The 21,585-nt window shown below is 31.8% G+C and overlaps 1 protein-coding gene across 1 annotated transcript; it reads right to left on the bottom strand.

The window, feature by feature from the left end:
* Window positions 1–9,541: 9,541 nt before the first annotated feature.
* Window positions 9,542–21,221, bottom strand: LOC134694167 (deleted in malignant brain tumors 1 protein-like). The gene is made up of 11 exons (XM_063555165.1): window positions 21,158–21,221; window positions 19,901–19,977; window positions 18,580–18,648; window positions 18,022–18,121; window positions 17,622–17,713; window positions 16,554–16,622; window positions 16,050–16,224; window positions 15,588–15,757; window positions 13,576–13,747; window positions 12,012–12,181; window positions 9,542–9,709 (listed from the first exon to the last, which is right to left on the bottom strand). The coding sequence occupies exons 1-11, from the start codon at window positions 21,186–21,188 to the stop codon at window positions 9,542–9,544; spliced, it is 1,293 nt and encodes a 430-aa protein (XP_063411235.1). The 5' UTR covers window positions 21,189–21,221.
* Between the last annotated feature and the right edge of the window lie 364 nt (window positions 21,222–21,585).

Below are 21,585 nucleotides of genomic sequence, written 5' to 3' on the forward strand. Positions count from 1 at the left end.
AAAAAAAGAAGTAATGATCATGCATTTTGATAATAACCATTTAATAAATAAAGTTAAATACACCACCACCAAATAAAAGGGATATAAGCAATATGAAATCATTTTTCCCAATAAAACTCTGATTTTATTAAATATGGTGTTAAAATTTGTGTTCTGTATTTGTTACAATTTTTGTTATCTACATGAAATAAATTTGAAAGAAAACCAATGAATCTAATAATCCAAGAATGAATAATATGATATTATTCATTCTTGGATTATTATTAATATCTATTATATTTCAAAAACAATACAGGTCACAGATAATTGGAAAAAATGCATTCACAGTGGAATGTTAATAGCTGAAATAATATACATTGTTTGTCCGCAGTTGGAATTGAACCAACATACAGCAAAGTGTATTACCCTATAGATACAGACTTCTTTATAATGTATGTTGTTAGTAAGGGTGAGATAAAATGTAAATAAAAAATTAAGATAAAAGCATTAATTACTAAATGTTAACAAAAAGCTTTAAAAAACCACATTAAAAGCTTATACTAGCTGCATTATAGAAGTTGACAGTGGATGAAAACAGGAAATTTAACCAGAAGCTAAAACATGTAAAATGCAGATATGCACTGAAAATAAATTAATAAAAAATAGGTCACCCAAGATCAATTTTACTTATTGTTAAGTTAAAAAAATGTCTTGCTACATGTTGCAGATAAATTCCATTAGGCCAACTGTAAGGAGTTTTGCTAGAAGTAATAAATATACAAAAAACATATACATTACTGGTAAGTCTTAACATTAGAAATGGAAATACATACCTTGCTTTCTCTTTTATACTTACATTATCTGTTTAAAACATTTCAAACAGTATCAGTAAAATCTGATTCATGTCAAAATGTGAACTTTAAATCAATGGTAATATAAAAAAACAAAAACAACAAAATATTATTGAGGTTATATAAGTAATATTGATTTTTAAAATTGAAAAAAAAAAATGCCAGATCTTGAGAACAAGTTACAAATTTGATAAGAAAGGTGATAAGCCAGACTTTACTTTCAAAGAAATGACCAATGCTTGATAAAATATATAAACTATGTTAATCATTGACCAATATACAGGGTAACACACAACCAGGACAAAAGCTTAAAGAATTACGTTTAAATTGTTTTATAAAGTGTAATAGATGTCCATTAATGTCACCTAAAAAGTATGGAATGTTACCAGTATTTATTTATATATTCAATACATTTTGCTATTGTCCAGCAGAAAAAAGTTGTCAAACTGAATCTGAAATTAAAATACAACTAGAGCTGAAACGTACCAATCTGCAACTTTATGACATTCGTCAATAAAAATTGCCTTCACTGAAGATTTGAAACTACAAGAAATATAAAGTAAGAAAAACATGGAATTTTACTATTGACTGTTTTGGCCACTTGAATGTATTTTAAATGCACACATAACGTTGTTCTAAATTCATATTAAGATCAAAATTCTCAGTTCCATTATCATTATTTGTTGGCAAAATTTAACACGAATTTTCTGTAAATGGTTTTCAGAAAAAAAATGTGAAAAACTAAACTCTAAGGGATTGCTTAATTTTAACCAGACTGCAAAACCAACATTCCATTTTTATAGCATTATTGCTTTAAAGAACAATTTAACATGGGAAAGAAGTGATGCATAAGTCAAAAATCTTTTTTTTTTAATTTCTTGATTATTTTTTCTATATATAATTAATACATGCATATAAATAGTTTAATACCTAGAGGAATCCAAGATATCATTTCCTTCTGAAGTACAGAAGAAGGCTTCTGGATGAGCAAATATTAAGTTACAATTGGATATATCTGAAGTATCTATATCACACTTAAGATCTTGGATATTTTCCTCATTCCCTGCAGTCAACAGTCTTCCCTGTGGAATAAAGGAGCACAGTTAAACTATGTAAAACTACCTACCAAGAATTATTAGATACTGAAACAGAAGAAATTAAATACATGTGTAGCCATCAATCAAGAATCATGATTTATGAATCTAGATTTTATCAAATTCATGCCCCATTCAATGAATCAGAAACTACTTCTTGACGAAACCAAATACTTTTGAACATATGATACATGTACATGTAACTACAAGATTTAGAACAACCTTATATATATATATGCATGTATATGTATAACCTGCAGTTGACAACTTGAAATATTAAGTACAGTATTTGAGTAAAAAAAAAAATTAACAGGTGAGCCATGCATAAGCATGTAACTGGTACCAGATTAACATGAATATCTCAAAGTCTTCAAATATCAGTTAACTTTAATTTGGTATGTTAGTAAAACTGTTTCGTCCCGGCCAAGGGTACTCATCAGGTGCCTTAAGGCTACCACTACAGTCATCTGTTACATATACATTTTTTTTAACTAATTATAAGAACAAATGGTATTAGTTAGTGATCATCTCTTTGCACTCATATTCTGAAATATTTCACTTAAGAGATCTTTTAGACCTTAAAAAAAATATTTGAGGTGTTCATAAGGGTCTGTGGAGTTCAAAAAGTGGGGTGTTATAGACGTTTCTTTTCTGTTATCTGTAGATATTTGGACTCTTAGTCTTCTAATTTGTTGAATTAATAATTGGAATATTATAAATAAGTACCAATTTAAACGATAAAAGTCAAAATAATAAACTTTTTTGGTGTTCGGTGGTGTGCGGTGGTGAAAAGACCTACCGGTTTATTTTGGCACCTTCTGCAGGAAAGAAAAAACTGGAAAGCAAAATCTAGTAAAGTTTTTAAAATTTCTGAAACGTTTACTTTAAAATAACTTTTATATATCTGCCATGCCTTAAAACTTTCCTAGATGTACCAGTTTCTCTACTCAAATAGTAAATTTTTAGGGGTAAACACGGCCATATTTTTAAATTCCTTATGATGAACCTGAAGAATAAGAGTAGATTTTTACCCTGGTATTTAATATACAACATTTCAGTGCTTCTGAGTTCTTCAACTGTTTTACTTGCTCTTCTTGGATGACACTGAGAGGTGAAAAAACAATCACAGTGCCGTCCAAGATTAGCGGAGCCAGTTGGTATATGAGGCTCTTTCCATAACCAGTTGGCAAAATCGCTACTGTTTCAAGTGTTCCTTTTCTGATTTCGTCCAACACTTCAATTTGTTTAGGTTTCAGTAGTATGTTAGGATGACCAAGTCCAAGACGTCTAAGCGGGATTTCGTAATCCGCCATTTTTTACAAATAGCCCTTTCACCGCCTTAGATACTTCCGCTTGTCCGCCATGAGGAAATTTCCTCATGGAGTCAGCCAATCGTATGGCAGAGGTCATATTAAGTGTAGTATTGCGGAGCACGTAAGGAACGGATATGATCTCTGCGCCGGAGATTGATGGTAATGCTGCTCAACTAGTGCTCTTGCTTGACTCCATTGTGGACCATTACAAACAAGACCATAGAAACTGTCATCAAACATCTAGATACAAAAAAAATGACTATGTGCCGTCGCGAGATATTATTCGGGATCCAACAGCCGAGTTGTTGCTAAGGAACAGTATAAAAAACCTTTATATTTATAAGCATCCAGAAAAGTATACTCATTGTCGTGACACTCATTATATTGAGAGTTATCATAATACAATTCTCATACATGTGGATAAAAGGTTACATTATCATAATTTAATGTATGAAATTAAGTTGGGACTATCAATACTTGATTGGAATGAACATGTTGATAGACCTGCTTCATCAGTACAACACCGTGTGCAACATGACCATCCACGTCGACAATCTGGATATCGGGTTTTGACACCAAAACAATATACTTTTACAGATGAATTATGGAATAACTTTGTAAATCTGTTAAATCATGACCGCAATGACCAAATTGAGCCCGATGATGTTGAAAATGTTCAAATAGACCAAAATGATACAATTGGTAGTGAATATGAAGATTCAGATGATGATGAGTAAACTGTGATATATCTATATGTATAATTTATTAGTATAATTAAATTGTTGTTTGTGCATTATTATTATCTTCTTTTGTTTATTGAAAAACATAATACTGATCGCAAAATTTTGAATTGCAAAAACTTATGAAACACAATAAGATGATTTCTTTCACACAATACTGTAAACTCTGAAAATGTAGATAAAATTACAAATTTGGATGCATAACTTTATGAACTACCTAAGATGTGATGATGCTCAAGGCCAAAATAATTATTTAATCAACAATTACCTAAACAATATGGAAGACCAAATAAAAAACTATCTATTAAAGTACAAAGTGATGCAGGAGAGATTCTTTTTTTTGTTGCTAAATTTGAATAAAATCAACATGAAAGAAACTTTCAAACATTTGCTGTGAAAACATTAAAAATCTTAAATTTACCGAATAATGCATAAACATTAAACTTTAAACTATCAATTATTTGTCCAAAGAATGGAATTATGATTCTATATAGGTATACAGAGAGTTTATTCCATGTCATCACTTCAAAAGATAATTATGTGTAAAACACTTTATATAATTATCTTTATTGAAACTTTACACACCATTGTTTTGGTTACATTCCACTTCAACATTTGTGGCTGTACCTAAATGACTGCCATTAATAACCTTTAACAAGACAGATACTGCTTTACCCCACTTTCGCTATCAGCTGGAGATGGCAAGTAACTTGTGATAAAACTTGGACACTGACAGCTATGTTATTGGGGTTTAAACCACTTTTTCTATTGGAATTTTAAACACATTCTTAATAAATTTAAAACCTAAGATTTTTACATTGTTAATATAAAGAAACTTCACGTCAACGTTTTAAGTAAGATAAGTTTTCCTTATACATTATTTACAGAACATCTTAACATCCTTTAAAGATAAACAAAGGAAACTATTGTTAAAACCTGTGAAGTTGATTCAGGGAATATAGATAATTTTATACAACAGATTGTTTATAGTTTTTTTTTATATTCTAATTTAAACTTTGTATTTATGTAACACGTTAATAACCGACTTTTACCCTTCGAAAAAAGCGGGTTTCTACAATGTAGTACAAAACAACAACACCTTCAATTTTCGTTTTGTCGCCCACATTTGGTTGACCTACAATGACAGATTTTATTCAGTCTAATTCGAATGGGAAATCAGAATGTGAAAGTGTTTGAAATAGCGTACTCATTGACGCCTTTCTGCGTAAACATTTCTGTATCATAATCCACACGTGCTTATCATTTGAATCTGAAATACTTAAAACATTTGAAACACTTGCTTTGAACAACCGTATCCCATTGGGAAATAGTGTTCATGTACATTACATGTATGAGGTCGAGTTTCCAATTGGTGGATTAAGGCTTACTATAAATCGGAACTTTGTGCGGAAAAACAAATTCGCAGATAAATGTAATTGATAATTTTACCGGTAATACCATAACCAGTTGCCTTATTTATAAAAAAGAAATATGCTAGTAACAAATATTGGAAATCCAAGAAAAGTCAAACTCAGCAAACAAATGGAAAACTACTGTTATATTTCTGACTTATGGTGGAGATTTATTTCCCCGAGGGTATCACAAGCCAAGTAGTCAGCAATTTTTGTGCTGACATGAATTGTCATTAATATGGTTATATTTATCAATTTAATTTACTGTTTACAAATTTTTGAATTTTTTGAAATACTAAGGCTTTTCTACCTCAGGCATAGATAACCTTAGCTGTATTTGGCAAAACTTTTAGGAATTTTGGTCCTCAATGCTCTTCAACTTAAAGTTCGTACTTTATTTGGCATTTTGAACTTTTTGGGATTCGAGCGTCACTGATGAGTCTTTTGTAGACGAAACGCGCGTCTGGCGTATATACTAAATTAAGTCCTGGTATCTATGATGAGTTTAATTAGTAAAGGCATTTTTTTATGTAAAAAATGGTGAATTAAATCTGGTATTTAGCTAATTTTACCACTGTAAATAAGAAGCTATAACAGACGCATACACGAAGATCAGAAGGATTTTGTGGCATTAATAGATATAGGAAGATGTGGTGTGAGTGCCAACGAGACAACTCTCCATCCAAATAACAATTTTAAAAAAGTAAACCATTATAGGTCAATGTACGGCCTTCAACACGGAGCCTTGGCTCACACCGAACAACAAACTATAAAGGGCCCCCAAATTACTAGTGTAAAACCATTCAAACGGGAAAATTTTCTAAAGGGAACTGTGACTGAACAATTTTGTTTGATTTTAACAATTATTGAAAATCCTTCCAATCAATAAATTCGTTGTATATTACGTATATCCTTAATACGTGCTAACAGTTTGTGTCTTGGGTTAAGTTTTTTTTAGTTGAGACTGGCTTTGAAAAAGAGGGAAGTAACTGCAAGTATTCTTAAATAAATATTCGTGTTTTGTGCTTTTGACATTTTACTTATTTATACAGAGTTCGTACTTATATTAATTAATCAATACATCACTTGTATTTAAATTTCATATCATGATTGTTTTGTTTATTTGTTAATTGATACATTAGGTTAATAAAATACATCATGCACATAGCTTTAAATTTTTTTTTTTTTTTCATTTTTTCAGTAATGAATTTTCAATTTTATTAGATTACACATTACTGTAGGTGTTTCTATTATATATTTGTGACTGTCCTTTCGTTGTACACTGATTTGTTTTTGATTCATTTAAATAATATATATATTGCAGTGGTTGTCATGGATAAATCTGCCTATATTAAAGAGGCTGAACGACAACTTGGCGATGCAAGGTTCTACCAAAAACTAGACTCTGATCCTACAACATCTTTTAGCAGAGAAATTACTGTTAGTTTGGTAGAAATGCATGACGATGGTTTCATCGATGACAAAACTCTTGAATATTTGAAACCAGAAAATCCAAAACCGGGCAGATTTTATCTTTTACCTAAAATTCATAAGGCCAATAACCCAGGAAGACCTATAGTTTCAGCGAACGGTCATCCGACGGAAAAAAATATCGGAATTTGTTGACTTCCATCTTCGTCAACATGTTGAAGACTTACCATCTCACATCAAAGATACAACCGATTATCTAAGAAAAATGCAGGCCTTAAATCCACTCCCCTCCGACACGACTCTTGTTTCCATGGATGTCACCTCCCTCTACACTAATATTCCACATGCAGATGGCATCGATGCATGTAAAGAAGTTTGGAATTCCAGACCAGTGAAATAGCCTGGTCAAAATGTTCACGCTGGTACTTAAAAAAAAAACAACTTCACTTTTGATGGAGATCATTATTTGCAAGTAAATGGAACTGCCATGGGCACCAAAATGGCTCCGTCATATGCCAACATATTTATGGGCAAATTAGAGAAACAACTCCTTGAAACTTCCATCGAAAAACCGCTTTCCTGGTTTAGATTTATAGATGATGTGGATATGGAATGGAATAAAAGCAACGAGGATTTAGATACTGTTATCACTCATGCCAACAACATACATCCTAGTATCAAATTTACTCATGAGAAGTCTAAATCCAAAATCGCCTTCCTCGATACTTCAAGTTCGCTCACAGAAGGCATCATATCTACAGATTTTTATTCTAAACCTACTGACACTGATCAATATTTGTCCCCTAAAAGTTGCCATCCTGCTCATCTTACCAAGAGCATCCCATACAGTCAGGCACTTAGAGTCAAGCGAATATGTTCCAACACAGAAACAACTAAAAGACAACTACGTCAACTTGAAACTCGCTTGAAGAAAAGGGGCTACAAACACAGAAATATCAAAAAAAGCTTTCAGAAAGCGGAGTCAATTCCGAGGAGTGAACGTTTGGAATATAAAGTTAAAAAGAAAAATAAAAGGACTCCATGTGTTCTTACTTACCACCCATCTCTCAAAAACAGCTTTGGTGTCATTCATGAGCATTGGAAATCAGTTGAAAAGAATTCCAAACTATCCAATATTTTTCCCGAGCCTCCAATGATAGCTTTTAGGCAACCTAGTAGTCTGCGGAACCTGCTGGTGCGGGCTGAAGTGTCTGATAATAGAAGTACTTCTGGAGAATGTCGTTCGTGTGAGGAAAAATGCTGCAAATGCTGCCTACAGATGCAGCATTCATCAACATTTCACAGTAAGGCAACCGAAAACAACTATAAGATATTTTGCAATGTTACCTGCAAAAGTATGAATGTTATTTACATACTAGAATGTTCGGTTTGTGGCCTCCAATATGTTGGTGAGTCAGAGCAGCCTTTCCACAAACGCCTCAATGGCCATGGGAGTGATATCTCTAAGAAGCCACTTCTCCCAGTTTCTCAGCACTTCAGACAGTCGGGTCACGAACCTGATGACTTTAACCGCATGAAAATTCTAGTGATTGAACAGAACATTCACTGGAGTGATGCCCAGTGACAGGTTCGGGAAAGCTTTTGGATAAAGGAACTTAATGTACATCATCCAAACGGCATCAATAAGAAATACTAACGGTTTTGTTTTTCACTCATTTTTATTGTTAATATACACAGTCACGTATATTGAATTATAGTGTTTTGTTTTTATTATTATATTCAGGATTTTGGATTAAAATCAATCGACCAAAAACTTACCTGTATTATTACCGATCTATTTTTACACCTTATACATTATGTATCAGTATTGTTAAAACTTGTGACACTTGAAGAAGGCCATTTGTTGAGCCGAAATATTTGTCAACACGATGTAATAACAACATTTTCGTATTATAACATCTTATATCAGTACCGATGTGCAAATCTTTAGACTAATATATATATATTGGGTTGATGTTTAGACGAGTTGTATATATATTATTACACAGCCATGTATCACCATCATGGCGATCCGATGGATACATCTGTTGTAGAGTTGTCACTGACTCCGACGTACTTATAAATATAATTATTTTCTGTGACTGTATATTACATTAATTTGTAGGATCCTTTACTATAGATAATTTAGCTGATCTGTAACAATAACATCTTCATGCCTTATATATCATGTACTGTAGTACGCCGCTAGATTAAAACTGACGAGGAAAGGTAACACACGGCCAGCGGAAGCTCTTTTTTTTAGTCTAAATATTTGCACATCGGTACTGATATAAGATGTTATAATACGAAAATGTTGTTATCAAATCGTGTTGACAAATATTTCGGCTCAACAAATGGCCTTCTTCAAGTGTCACAAGTTTTAACAATACTGATAAAAATATATGAAATCGAATAAATTGTTCAGTCTATAGTATTCATGTCTTTTCGATTTTTATCAGTGATGGTTGGACAATGACCAAAGCAAATTGCACATATTGTATAAGTTCAAGTATTCTTTATAGAATTACAAAACTGGTTAAATGCTACATATTATGTTTCATGTATTGATGATGAAAAAGTCATTAGACGTACAATTGATTATTGCAAAGGTAAAACAATTCTAATTTTGAGAAGAAATCCATCGAATCGATACCTTATTTACACATATTCATTGTTTTACACGTACGAGATTTGCAAGCTTCATATATAAATTAAACTCCCTCATGAATGCGAGGTATAGGTAGCAGTGAACCCTCTCTCCGTGTGACTTCCGTCAGTTGTAAACAACACCAGAATGACATTGCCAGTAGACTGAATAATCATCGTATTATTAATTGACCCAGAAAAGTTTAGTAAGCGCCTATCTGAAACTCTTGATCCATCAAATGCCTGTAAAATATAAGCAAATTAAGAATATCACTCAACAACTGTAAACGATTCAGTGACAAAGTTAACCGATAAAACGTAAATTGTGTAAAAACTTACACCTTTCTTTTTAATTGGCTGGTAGAGAATGTATTTGTTTTACATATTTCAAATTATTTTCTTCTTTAATGCCGGTGAATATGCATCAAATACCCCTCTATGCTGTGATATTTGGCATTTTTCATATTTCCCTTTCATAATCGTTATCCTAAGTTCTTCCCGCCTAAATTAATCGGCACCTTTCTCAGCCTACCCCGATAAGTTAGGCAACATGATTAACCAGATTGGTTGATAGAGGTAATACGAATATTGTTAACCAAAAATGTAAGCCAACATGTCACCAATCTCGTGATCGTATACTGAATAATTCGCGTTGTGGATATAATAAGAGAAAAAAAAAACACGTCTATACTAATAAACGATTTAATAATGGAATGACAATGAAGTTTACACATATATACTACGATGTGTTATACAGACATTCCTAACTTGTACAACAACATGTATAATTCACGCAGCACTATATATGCTAGTCTCGTCGTATCCTCAAAGTTATGCATGCATGTTAATGTATTACAGCTTACTAGTAAGAAGTAAACAAAAAGATGTCCCTTCACTTGTACAGAGGGTTTCAATCACAATCTATGTGATTTAATTAAACTGATATATCATCACGCTTATGTTATGGATGTATATCTGTGAAAAATACCAGTCTTGGAATCAAATGTCACCTTCCTACTGGCTCAGGAAATTTCAGAGTGCAATGACTAGTATTTTTTTTTAAAAAAAAAATCTACCTATCCAGAAACATGTTTATCTGTTCAAAAATAAGGTGTATAGGGTAATGATTTATATTGTTTCTTTTAATTATTCAAAATACAAACTGACTCAAATTACATGCGTAACAGAATAAATAAATACATTCATTTATCCACATAACATGGTATATGTTGTAATTGTTTTTAGTGTATTTTGTGGAAAACGATACATGGGATAGTGTATGGTGTAATAAAGTAGGACAAATTGTGTATAGTGGTTTGTAGTGTATGGTGTGCGATGTATATTGTAATAGTCTATGCAGTACTATCATTGACGACAAAAACTGTTATGCAACATATACGCATTTAGACATATATGTCTCGACAGTGATTTTTTTAAAATATTTTACCATACCTTATACAAAAGCCAGAAGACTTCATACAACAACAAACAAACAAAAAACATAATATATGAAAAATAATTTCAATCTCGGACAAAAAATCTTAACTTAACATTCATTACTTTTAAAACTGTAAACAGTAAATTATTAAGAAAATGCACCCCTATTTTCATGTCAGTACAGAAGTACTTGCTTCATTGTGGATGATGCTCTCGGGAATAAAAAGTCCACATGCAGAAGTATCATCCCAGTTGAAGTAATAATGCTAACGGTACCAATTGTATTTCAGCGATGCTCAAATTTAAATTATTTGAAAGTAAACAACCTTATAAAATACTTGAGAGGTGATAAAATAAACCAAACGTAAAAAACAAATATGTTAAAGGAATCAATATAAATAATGAGAGAGACATTCCTTAACTTACAAAGATTGTGAATCAATGTTCCAGAAGCGCCTGCATACGGACTTTAATATCTCCCTATTGATACGATATTCCCAGGTTTGTATTATAATCATGATTTCATTTATAGAGAGTTGCTGCCAACAAGGAAGCTTTTGAACCAAGAGTTTGAAATGTTGTAGGTGAAAACATCCCTTCTTACATTTTATAAACGCCATCACCAGTTGGTGGACCGTTACATAATATTCGTTTTACAAATGATAATGGTTATTTTCCTTACGTACTAATATGAGCAACACTACCAGTGCAACAAATGGAGCAGGATCTGTTATCCTTCTGGAACAACCGAGATCACCCCCAGTTTTAGTTGGGTTTGTGTTGCTTAGTCTTTATTTTTTATGTTGTGGTTTGTGTGCTGTTTGCCAGTTTGTCATTTTCTTCTTTAGCATGGCGTTATCAGTTTATTTTCGATTGATGAGTTTGACAGTATCTCTGATATCTTTTGCCCTTCTATTACATGTAATGCCACCTACGCATAGTAAGTCAAATCTGGTTGAATACATATTCCGTAGAATTGTATAGTTCTAGGAAATTAATCGTACATTTCATTGCAGCTAATGATGTGTGTGTCATAAACATATATCTCAGGTGTTTTAAAGCACCACATATTTTATTTGATGTTTCCTAATATACGATAATCTCTCACCTGGAGGTAATCATAGTTGCCTTCTGTAATAATACTAGTAAATGCTAAGTTAATTCTCTGTCCTGATTGCACCCGAATCAAATATGTGCAATATAAGTAATCCGTATATGGATGAGGATAATTTGGAGAACTGAATGAACCTGTTGAACTTGTCAAAAATCTTGAACCACCTAAAACATAGAAAATGAAATCCGTTGCATAATGTTAATGTACGAAAAATTCAATACGGTTCATTGAACAATGATAGTTCAACACTTTTGTACATTCATAATGTAATGCCAGTTATTTTGTGAGAGAAGTCCCGTGTCATATATGGCATCCTTAGTCAAGTCTTGCTCTCTTCCAACATTATTTAAAAAAATGTACGTCTACATTCCTACCGAAAATGGATGCGTATCGCTCCTTAAATACTTAATCTTAATGAACTTAGTTTTGAATTGTCCTGACCTCGCCATTGAAAAGTATAGATGAACCAAAAACAAACCCCAACAGCATATAAGTCTAACAAAGGTCAAAATCCTGACTTGGACAGTTGAAAAAAAATCCCGGTGGGGTTAAAATATATTTTATAAGATTTCAAACCTCCCTCTCTGTCTCTCTCTTCAGAAGAATAAACACACACATACATATCAACACGCATAGAAAAACTCAGTTTATTTAAGTCGGTATTCAATGGCAGAATAGATATCAGAAGAAATAAAGCAAAACTGACAATGAAAACTGAGTGAAAGGTGATGTCATCATCATATGGAAGTTAAGCAATTCCTCTTGTAAGTGATTTAGTAATATATCATCACAAAATATATGAGGAACTCATAACCCGTATCATGCAAACAACTGGTTTTATAATACATGTGTCTTTATTTTCTAATTGCAATTATGAAAAATGCTGTATAGCATATAATTGTTACAGATATTTAACCATATTATATTGCAGGATTTCTCTATTTCATGTGTCTGGTTGTAGTACAATACATATGTAATTACTACCTTATTCAAGTTGGATAACAGTTGAATTTAGAAACTCCAAAGGAAGATGTGTATTTTAATGAAACATTTTTCCCAATGCTTAACAATGTACAATTTTCGCTTACAATTTTTTTCTTTACAAACCATAGTTTTCAAAGGTAACAGGTTTACAATTTAATACGCTAGTTGCATGTTTCGTATACATAAGACGCGTCAGTAACACTCTGCAGATCAAGTAAGGAAGAATGTCTAAGATTAACGTTGAAAATTCCAAGATTCAAGAATTAGAATAAAAAAGGATAGCCCTTATTAGCTTTCGTACTAAGGTAATATATCTTGGATAAGAAAATCCGTATTATTCCGAAAAATCATACTTTTAATTTGCAAACAAGGAAATTATGAAAATGACCATAGATTTGATATTTATATAACACCGATGTGGTGACTGCAAACGAAAAAAACACCAGCAACGTAATAAAGATTCAAGGATACATATAAATGAGCGCGGCATCGTTAGTATCGATAAACTATAGACTAGCGCTATTTTAGCATTTCGGATACACGTATAATTACTGGTATATATGTCTTTACTTACTGTGGTTGAATGCTTTGTATGATACGCGAAATCCATAATAAACTACACTAACGTCAGATGTAAAATGTAAAAGCATTTCATTGTTTGTTGATGTTATGTTTTCTGTGTTATTTCTATATGTTCCGGAAAGTTCTGCCAATGTATTGTTTGAAGTTGTTAGGCCATCATACACCTAAATAATAGTAATATAAATTGTTACAGTACATTGTGATAGTAGTTATTATAATAAAAATAACGATAAAGATGATGACAATGATTATGATGAACATACAAGAGTCTTATTATAATTATAAGACTACTACATGTAAATCCAATATTGGAAAATGAGAACAGGATTGTTTTAAAAACAGCTTAAGGTCTTTCCAATGTATGATAATTTTTCTAACACATTTTGTAGCCATTGTATAGAAACAACCAGCAATCTTTGTCTTGACTTGCTAAATTCATTGATACAGTCACTGCAAATCAAATAATCAATACACGAAAATCCAAAGGTAGTGAAAATAAAAAAAGAGAAGACGTTGTATGATTGCCAATGAGACAACTCTCCACAAGAGACCAAATGACACAGAAATAATAACTGTAGGTCACCGTACGTCCTTTAACAATGAGCACCGGCCATACCGCATAGCTTTTAAAGGCCCGAATTGACAAATCTAAAACATTCAAACGAAAAAACTAACAGCGTAATTGATGTAAAAAAAATAAACCAAAAACAAATATGTAACACATCAACAAATGACAACAACTGAATTTCAGACTCCTGACTTGAGACAGGTGCATACATACATAATGTGGCGGGGTTAAACATGATAGCTGGACCCTAAACCCTCCCCCTTATTTTGGACAGTAGTGTAACACAACAACATAACGAACTATCAGAATCTGTTGAAAAAGGAGCTTATCTAATGTAGCTCAATAAATCTAAATTAAGGTTTTACATGTTAATATACTAAATTTGGTATATCAACCGTCTTTATTTGAGCGCCACTTATAAATTATTTAAGAATTGAATGCTCTTTTTTGTAAATTTATTGGGCTGTAAAAGCGTTGACCGAAGTACATTTTGTATGAAGCACGGAATTACATTTTTACCTAAAGGATCATGAAAACACGCCTTTTATGAAGTTTTTATTTCATTTACCTGTGCACTTTATTGTGGGACCTCGTGTCATCATGAATGAGAAGTTTTATTGAGTGATACAACTGCGTAAGGAATAACACATGATGTGCCGTTAGCCAATCAAAATAACGTATTGTAATGAAACATACTTCTTATGTAATTATATGAATAAAAATACGAACTAATTTACAAACTTGATTTAAAAAACAAAATTAAGCACAAACACTATATGAACTTATATCATACTTGCCAATGCTGATGAAGTTTTAATTACCCGGGGGTATCACCAGCCAAGTAGTCAGCATTTCTGTGCTGACATATAACTTATCATTGAAATGGTCATATTTATAAATCAACTGTTTACAAAACTTTAGAATTTTTGAAATACTAGGGTGTTTCTACCTCAAAAACAGATTACCTTAGCTGTATTTGGTAAAACTTTTAGGAATTCTGGTCCTCAAAGCTCTTAAACTTCGTACTTTATTTTGCCTTTTTTACCATTTTAAGATTCGAGCGTCACTGATAAGTCCTTTGTAGACGAAACACGCGTCTGACTTTAATACAAAATTTATTCCTGTTATCTATGATGAGTGTATTTAGATGTTTTTATATAGGTAATGTATTGGTATCTAAACAACCAACTTCACCACAAACCTAGGCCTCGACAGTTATCTGTAGTTTTTTCTGAGGGCAGTAATAATAGCAACATGTCAAATAGTATATTTTATTGACCTCAAAATCATATAATAAAGATCATACCGTAGGGAACACCATAGTTTGGAAAATTGTTTAGCATCGCGTCAAAAATTTGTTTAATATTGTACTAAAAATTGCATTCCAATAAAATTCTTTGTGTAAAACATTAACAGCAAAAAAAATTATCATTTACCTTTAGATAATCAAGTGATCCTTCAGTTTTAAATGTATTAACTGTCAAATGTATTTTATATCCCACTGGAACATCAATGTAATATTTGCAGCTCGATAAATTTGGATAAGGATCTGGAAACCATGGAGAACTCAAACTTCCAGACATCGAAGAAAAATTTCCACCGCATCCTGTAATATACAAAGCGTACAAACAGTATTACATCCCTTTTTTCCCCACATAATACTTACCACATTTTTTCTCAATTGATATTGATAACTATAAGGGTTGACTTGGGTAAAGATTAGTGAAACCCTTGTCGAAGTTTGGCAAACAGTATTTCATCAATTTTAATATAACGATATTCAATCTAATACGACTTTAAACTATTTTAACATCGGAGGGCAATATTTTAAAGCAGTTAGTTGAATAGTTATTTTTATATTTATATGTTAACGGTTAAAAGTTTAGTTAAGACGTTACCATGCACAAGTGTTGTAGCAGGTGTTGTACTTGTTGTACTCGTGGTTGTTGTACAATAATCGTTGCATAAATCACTCTGACAACATTTTGAACATAATGTTGATCGCTTTTGTATGATTGCAGCTCTCTTTTTTCGTCCAAAAGCTGGTACATATCCGGATAAAGCTTGACAAACCTAACAACATGGGACATTGTATTACTACGTTATTTCAGAAACAACACAAATATATATATGAGTTCACTGATTTCCTATTATAGTTAATTTATTTGTATGCGTTGCCTTTCTATTCCTACCATTTAAAGATATCACATTTTACCAAAATGCACAAAAGAAGTGTATGTTCACAGTTTTTAAAGTTCTCTACTGCACAATTCATAACTTTAAATCTCGTTTGCTTTGTGTAAATGTTAATTTTTGAAAATAGCTGAAGAGAAACAGTTTGTTGCCCGTTTTTTTATTAAAAGAATAAAGTAAATCTTTGCTACACAGATTAATTTACTCACATGCATATTTTCACACGACGTTTTGAAAAAACGTTGATTAAAGCGCATCATTTCCTGAATATAACACATCTGAAATATAACAAACAAGAATATGTCAATAGTACACGGATGCCCCACTCGTACTATCATTTTCTATGTTCATTGGATTGTGAAATTGGGGTCAAAACTTTAATTTGGAATTATATTTAGAAAGATCATATCATAGGAAACATGTTTACTAAGTTTCAAGTTGATGTAACTTTAACTTCATCAAAAACTACCTTGACCAAAAACTTTAACCTGAACTTCGCACTATCATTTTCTATGTTCAGAGGACCATGAAATTGGGGTCGAAACTATAGTTTGGCATTAGAATTAGAAAGATCATATCATTGGGAACATGTGTACTAAGTTTCAAGTTGATTGGACTTCAACTTCTTCAAAAACTACCTTGACCAAAAACTTTAACCTGATGCAAACGGACGCACAAAGGGACGAACGAACTTACGAACGGAGGCAGAGACCAGAAAACATAATGCCCCTCTACTGTCGTAGGTGGGGCATAAACGAACGAACGGGAGGCACAGACCAGGAAACATAATGCTCCTTTGCTATCGTAGGCGGGGCATACACATCTTTTTACACACTCAACAGATTACAATTAGAGTTATATGAAACGGTAATTTCAATTCAGCACTACTTTAAAGAACATCCCATAAGAAACTGAAATGAAAAAACAAATCTAAACCATGATATGGTTAAGAGGCATACATGGCATTGTTAACTAATGCAAAAATACACTGAACATATAATGTCGTTGGTGACCTTCTGCTTTTTTTTTATTTGGTCGGGTTGTTGTCTCTTTGACACATTCCCCATTCCCATTCTCAATTTTATAAATACCGGAATTTACATTTTTTATTTGTCCGGAATGCGCATTTTGTTACAAAATAATCGTGAGGGACACTTTACACAAATGTTAATAAAAGCTTAATAAAATGCAAATTTGATAAGCATTCAGGATCCAGTGACTACTCGGCAGTGATAAAATATTAGAAAAATACTAATAGACGGTACTATTTGTTTTACCTCATCAGCTTCACACACTCTTGTCTGATGACATTGCATAGGATCTGCGATACCATCACAGTTAAAACACAAAGGCCCAGTTTGAAGATGATCTGAAATAAGCTGATAGTTAGAAGATATATCTATGAATTTAGCTGGTTCAATTTACAAAAATACAAATTAGAATAATGAATCAATAACAGATGGGCTGTTTATTTGTAGTGCATGTTTTATTGTTTTAGTGTGGATGGATGGGATACCGATATGTCTGGTTTTCCATGTAAAATTACAATGATTTAATTAAGAATGGCGATCAAGTGTTGGAACATTTTGAAGTGAATCGTGTTCTTATTGACAGTAAATTTTTAGATAGCATAATGTTTTGTGGTTAATATAATAGATGTTATGGACAAATACTTACTTGTTATTCCACAGCCATCCTTGTTACATCCATCTGTAGTACAGCATTCTATACACTGCTCTATGTCTGTATGTGCTAGTGACCTTGTTCTTGGGCATCTCTAAAACATTGAATATATATGGATATTCAGTGAGTAACTTGCAAACATGTTTTATATCATTTCAGCCATCTTAAGGGCTTTTGTCCATGGTATATTTTCGATGTTTTCATTTTATTTTTCAATTTTCTATGTCAATGAGTTGCTTTCTTTTATTATTTTAAGGACATGACTAGGAAAAGTGCATTAATGTTAGACATATTGAAGGAGACAACTAGATATATTGCAATTAAGGTTAAAAAGGCTTTGATACTAATAATTATCTCAATTCATGTACATGTATAAAGGACACCAAAATTGATATGAGTTAATGTAAATCTCGCCTTATAATAACTTTGGTTTAGCGTGTGCATGTGGTTTGAATAAGGTATTCCGTATGTCTGTTTTATAATATATATATATTTTATTAAATTTAAACTTTAAAACAAATGTTTTCTCAAATATACATGATATAGTCTTACCGTTCTAGACAAGCATCCTAGTTTGTACAAAATATTTCCGGAACTTTCAAACTTTTCAATGCTACAAATCTGAAGAATACAAGACATCATTTGTAATTTTGATTGTAAAAGACTTTTGATTAGAACAAAAACGGCTTTGTTCGACCCGTATACGATTTTGAAAAAACACCTATGGAATAGGTAAGAATCAACAGTATTTAAAAACGTCCAAATTTCTTTAAACCAGCTTTATTAGTATATTAGTTGTATTTTTTTGTTTATAAAGTCCGCGTTCATGTAATGCTAACATACACGAACGCAACAGCTCAAATATGTCATCTAAAAAACAAACCGTTTGCCAGATTGTTGTTTTATATACTGATTATTTAGTAACTGACGATGAAAAACTTATTTTATCATGTCACGTTTGTCAGAGGTCCAGCTGAAAGTCGAGATCTGAGTCTAACATCAGAAATGTAGTACGTCCTTAAGATATGTTAATATTTGATAACTTAGTTCACTTGGTTACCTGAGATTTCAGACATCTGGAAGATTTCTCTATGTGCCTGTGAAAAGGTTGTATGTATTTTGATCGATAGAAAAATTGACGAGCAATAGTGTTTGTACAATGTTTATCATTTATCAAAATAAATGTATGCTGAAGTAAAACAACTAGACAAATTTGTTTAATTAGTATTTTTCGTTTTAAAACATCGCATTTAGAAAATGAAAAAAAAAAAAGTCGGGTGTTAGTGGTAAACGATTACAGTAAAAAAGCCCAAAAGAAATAAATCGCTTGAATAACGACTTTTACAACTTCGATTTAATGATGCAACTTTTGGGATTTGAGCGTCACTGAAGAGTCTTTTGTAGACGAAACGCGCGTCTGGCGTATATAATAAAGTTAGTTCTGCTATCTATGATAAGTTAATTTTCATGTGACGATGTTATTTATCAATCAATTTGATAGCTTGTAGAGTTTTGTAAGGCATTGACAATCAAAACTGAGGAGTTAACAAAGAATCATAAAACCAAAAGACATTTACATCAACAGTTACAATTCAAATTATAAATAAGGAACAACATGAACTCCACTAAAAACCGAGAGGGAAATAAGGTGCTCTTGAAGAGTAAGTTTTTCCGGCATCGTATATGGCACCCGTCGTGGTATGTCTTTGATCAGTTTGGAAATATTGGAAGGTTATTATGACAGGGGAAGAATATCAGATATGATTTCTGACAAACTTTTGTCATTATGACCAATCAGCTTATGATGGCGACCGTAAAATATCTTAAGAAATGACCTTAATTCAATTGATTCATAAATATGTAATCTACTTACTGATCCTGACATGCATTCAATTGTGTGGTCGCAAAACAAAGGATTCATAACTGAATCACAGTTCAAGCAAGTTAAACCTGCAATAGACAAATCAAATTGATACATCAAGTGGTATAGAATTAACACAATTATATATATAAAGAAAGTGTCCGGTATATGCATATTTTCTGATGTATTGATTGATTTGCATATTGTCATGACTACTCATATGATGCATGTGATGAGAAGCATCAAGCACAATGTGGGCAGTGGGTTAAACAAATCAATTATTACGTATCATTTGTATTCGTTAAGCATTTGATAAATTATAAGAAACATCTAGTGCCCTTTTTGTTAAAGAAACACAAGCTGACGAGTCTTCACAGTCGAGTTTAAAGTTAAGTATGTGAAAAAGTGGTATAAAGAGTTGTAAAATCAAACCTTGTTTTTGCAAAGGAGTTAAGATTGTGTTTTGAGAGTAAGGAGATGATTAGCGGTATTTACTGTATCATCTTCCATATTTGTATCTTTTTACCACAATACGATTTTGCATGGACGTAGTTTTGTATATTATTGATCGCCGCGATATAGCCTTTTTGTGCTAATGTGGCATAAAGCAACCAACAATCAATCAATCAATATATTATTGATACGGCATATCTTAATCTTTATAAAGCTTAATTCATTTCGTGTTTTCCCCAGCCTGAATACTTTGGAAATAAGGGTATGCCATAATCACTTATTATTTAATTGTACAGCTAATTAAATTACATTGTTAATTGTTGTCTAAAGTCTATTCATATTTATTTTTATATATTTATTATATATTTAACTATAGACAACAGAAGCCACACGTATACTAAATTATCGAAACAATATATAATGAATATATATTCAAACAGATTTTCACACATACAAATAATGCAAAACGTGACTTGGTTCGTGCTAATGATTTTGCGTTGTCTATGTCAAGGCAATCCGTGAATGAAATCGATAATTTGATAAACATAATGGTGAGTTTTTTTACCGAAATTAAAAATCTGCAATATTTGTATGTTAAACGGATACACATTTCACATTCTGAGTGTCTTGATTGTTCTTATATTTTAATACTACTTGCTTATTAACGAAAAAAAAATTGCTCGAATAAAAAAACGTGAAAAGAGCAAGTGTTTTGTAATTGAAAGATATTTTTAAGTGACTGTGTATTAAAGCATTGTTTGCGTTACATGTATATTTAAAAGTTGAAATTATTGATATGTTAAGTTTTATAATTACCTTCAACTAACGTTCTCTCGCAAGCCAACATCAACAATATCACTGTAAAAAATGAAGTAATTGTGCTAACTTCAATCACTTATGATTTAATTCATCATAGATAACAGGGTTAAATTTTATATTTACGCCAAACGAGCGTTCCGTCTAAAAATGACTCGAATCAGAAAAAGTGAAAAAAAGCCAAATCAAGTACGAAGTTGAAGAGCATTGATCACCAAAATCTATAAATAAAAGTTTTGCCAAATACAGCTAAGATATCATTTTTTTTTAATGAAAATCCATACTTTTTTTTTTGAAACGCACACATTTTGGTTTGATTTGATATATGTTATCTAAATCATGTATAAATACAAAAAAAAAAAATTTGATTTATATTGCTGTGTCTAAAAGTGTACTCGTATCAAATTGTTACTGTTTGAAAATAATAT

This window comes from Mytilus trossulus, chromosome 13 (genome assembly GCF_036588685.1).
Source record: "Mytilus trossulus isolate FHL-02 chromosome 13, PNRI_Mtr1.1.1.hap1, whole genome shotgun sequence".
Taxonomy (NCBI): Eukaryota; Metazoa; Mollusca; class Bivalvia; order Mytilida; family Mytilidae; genus Mytilus; species Mytilus trossulus.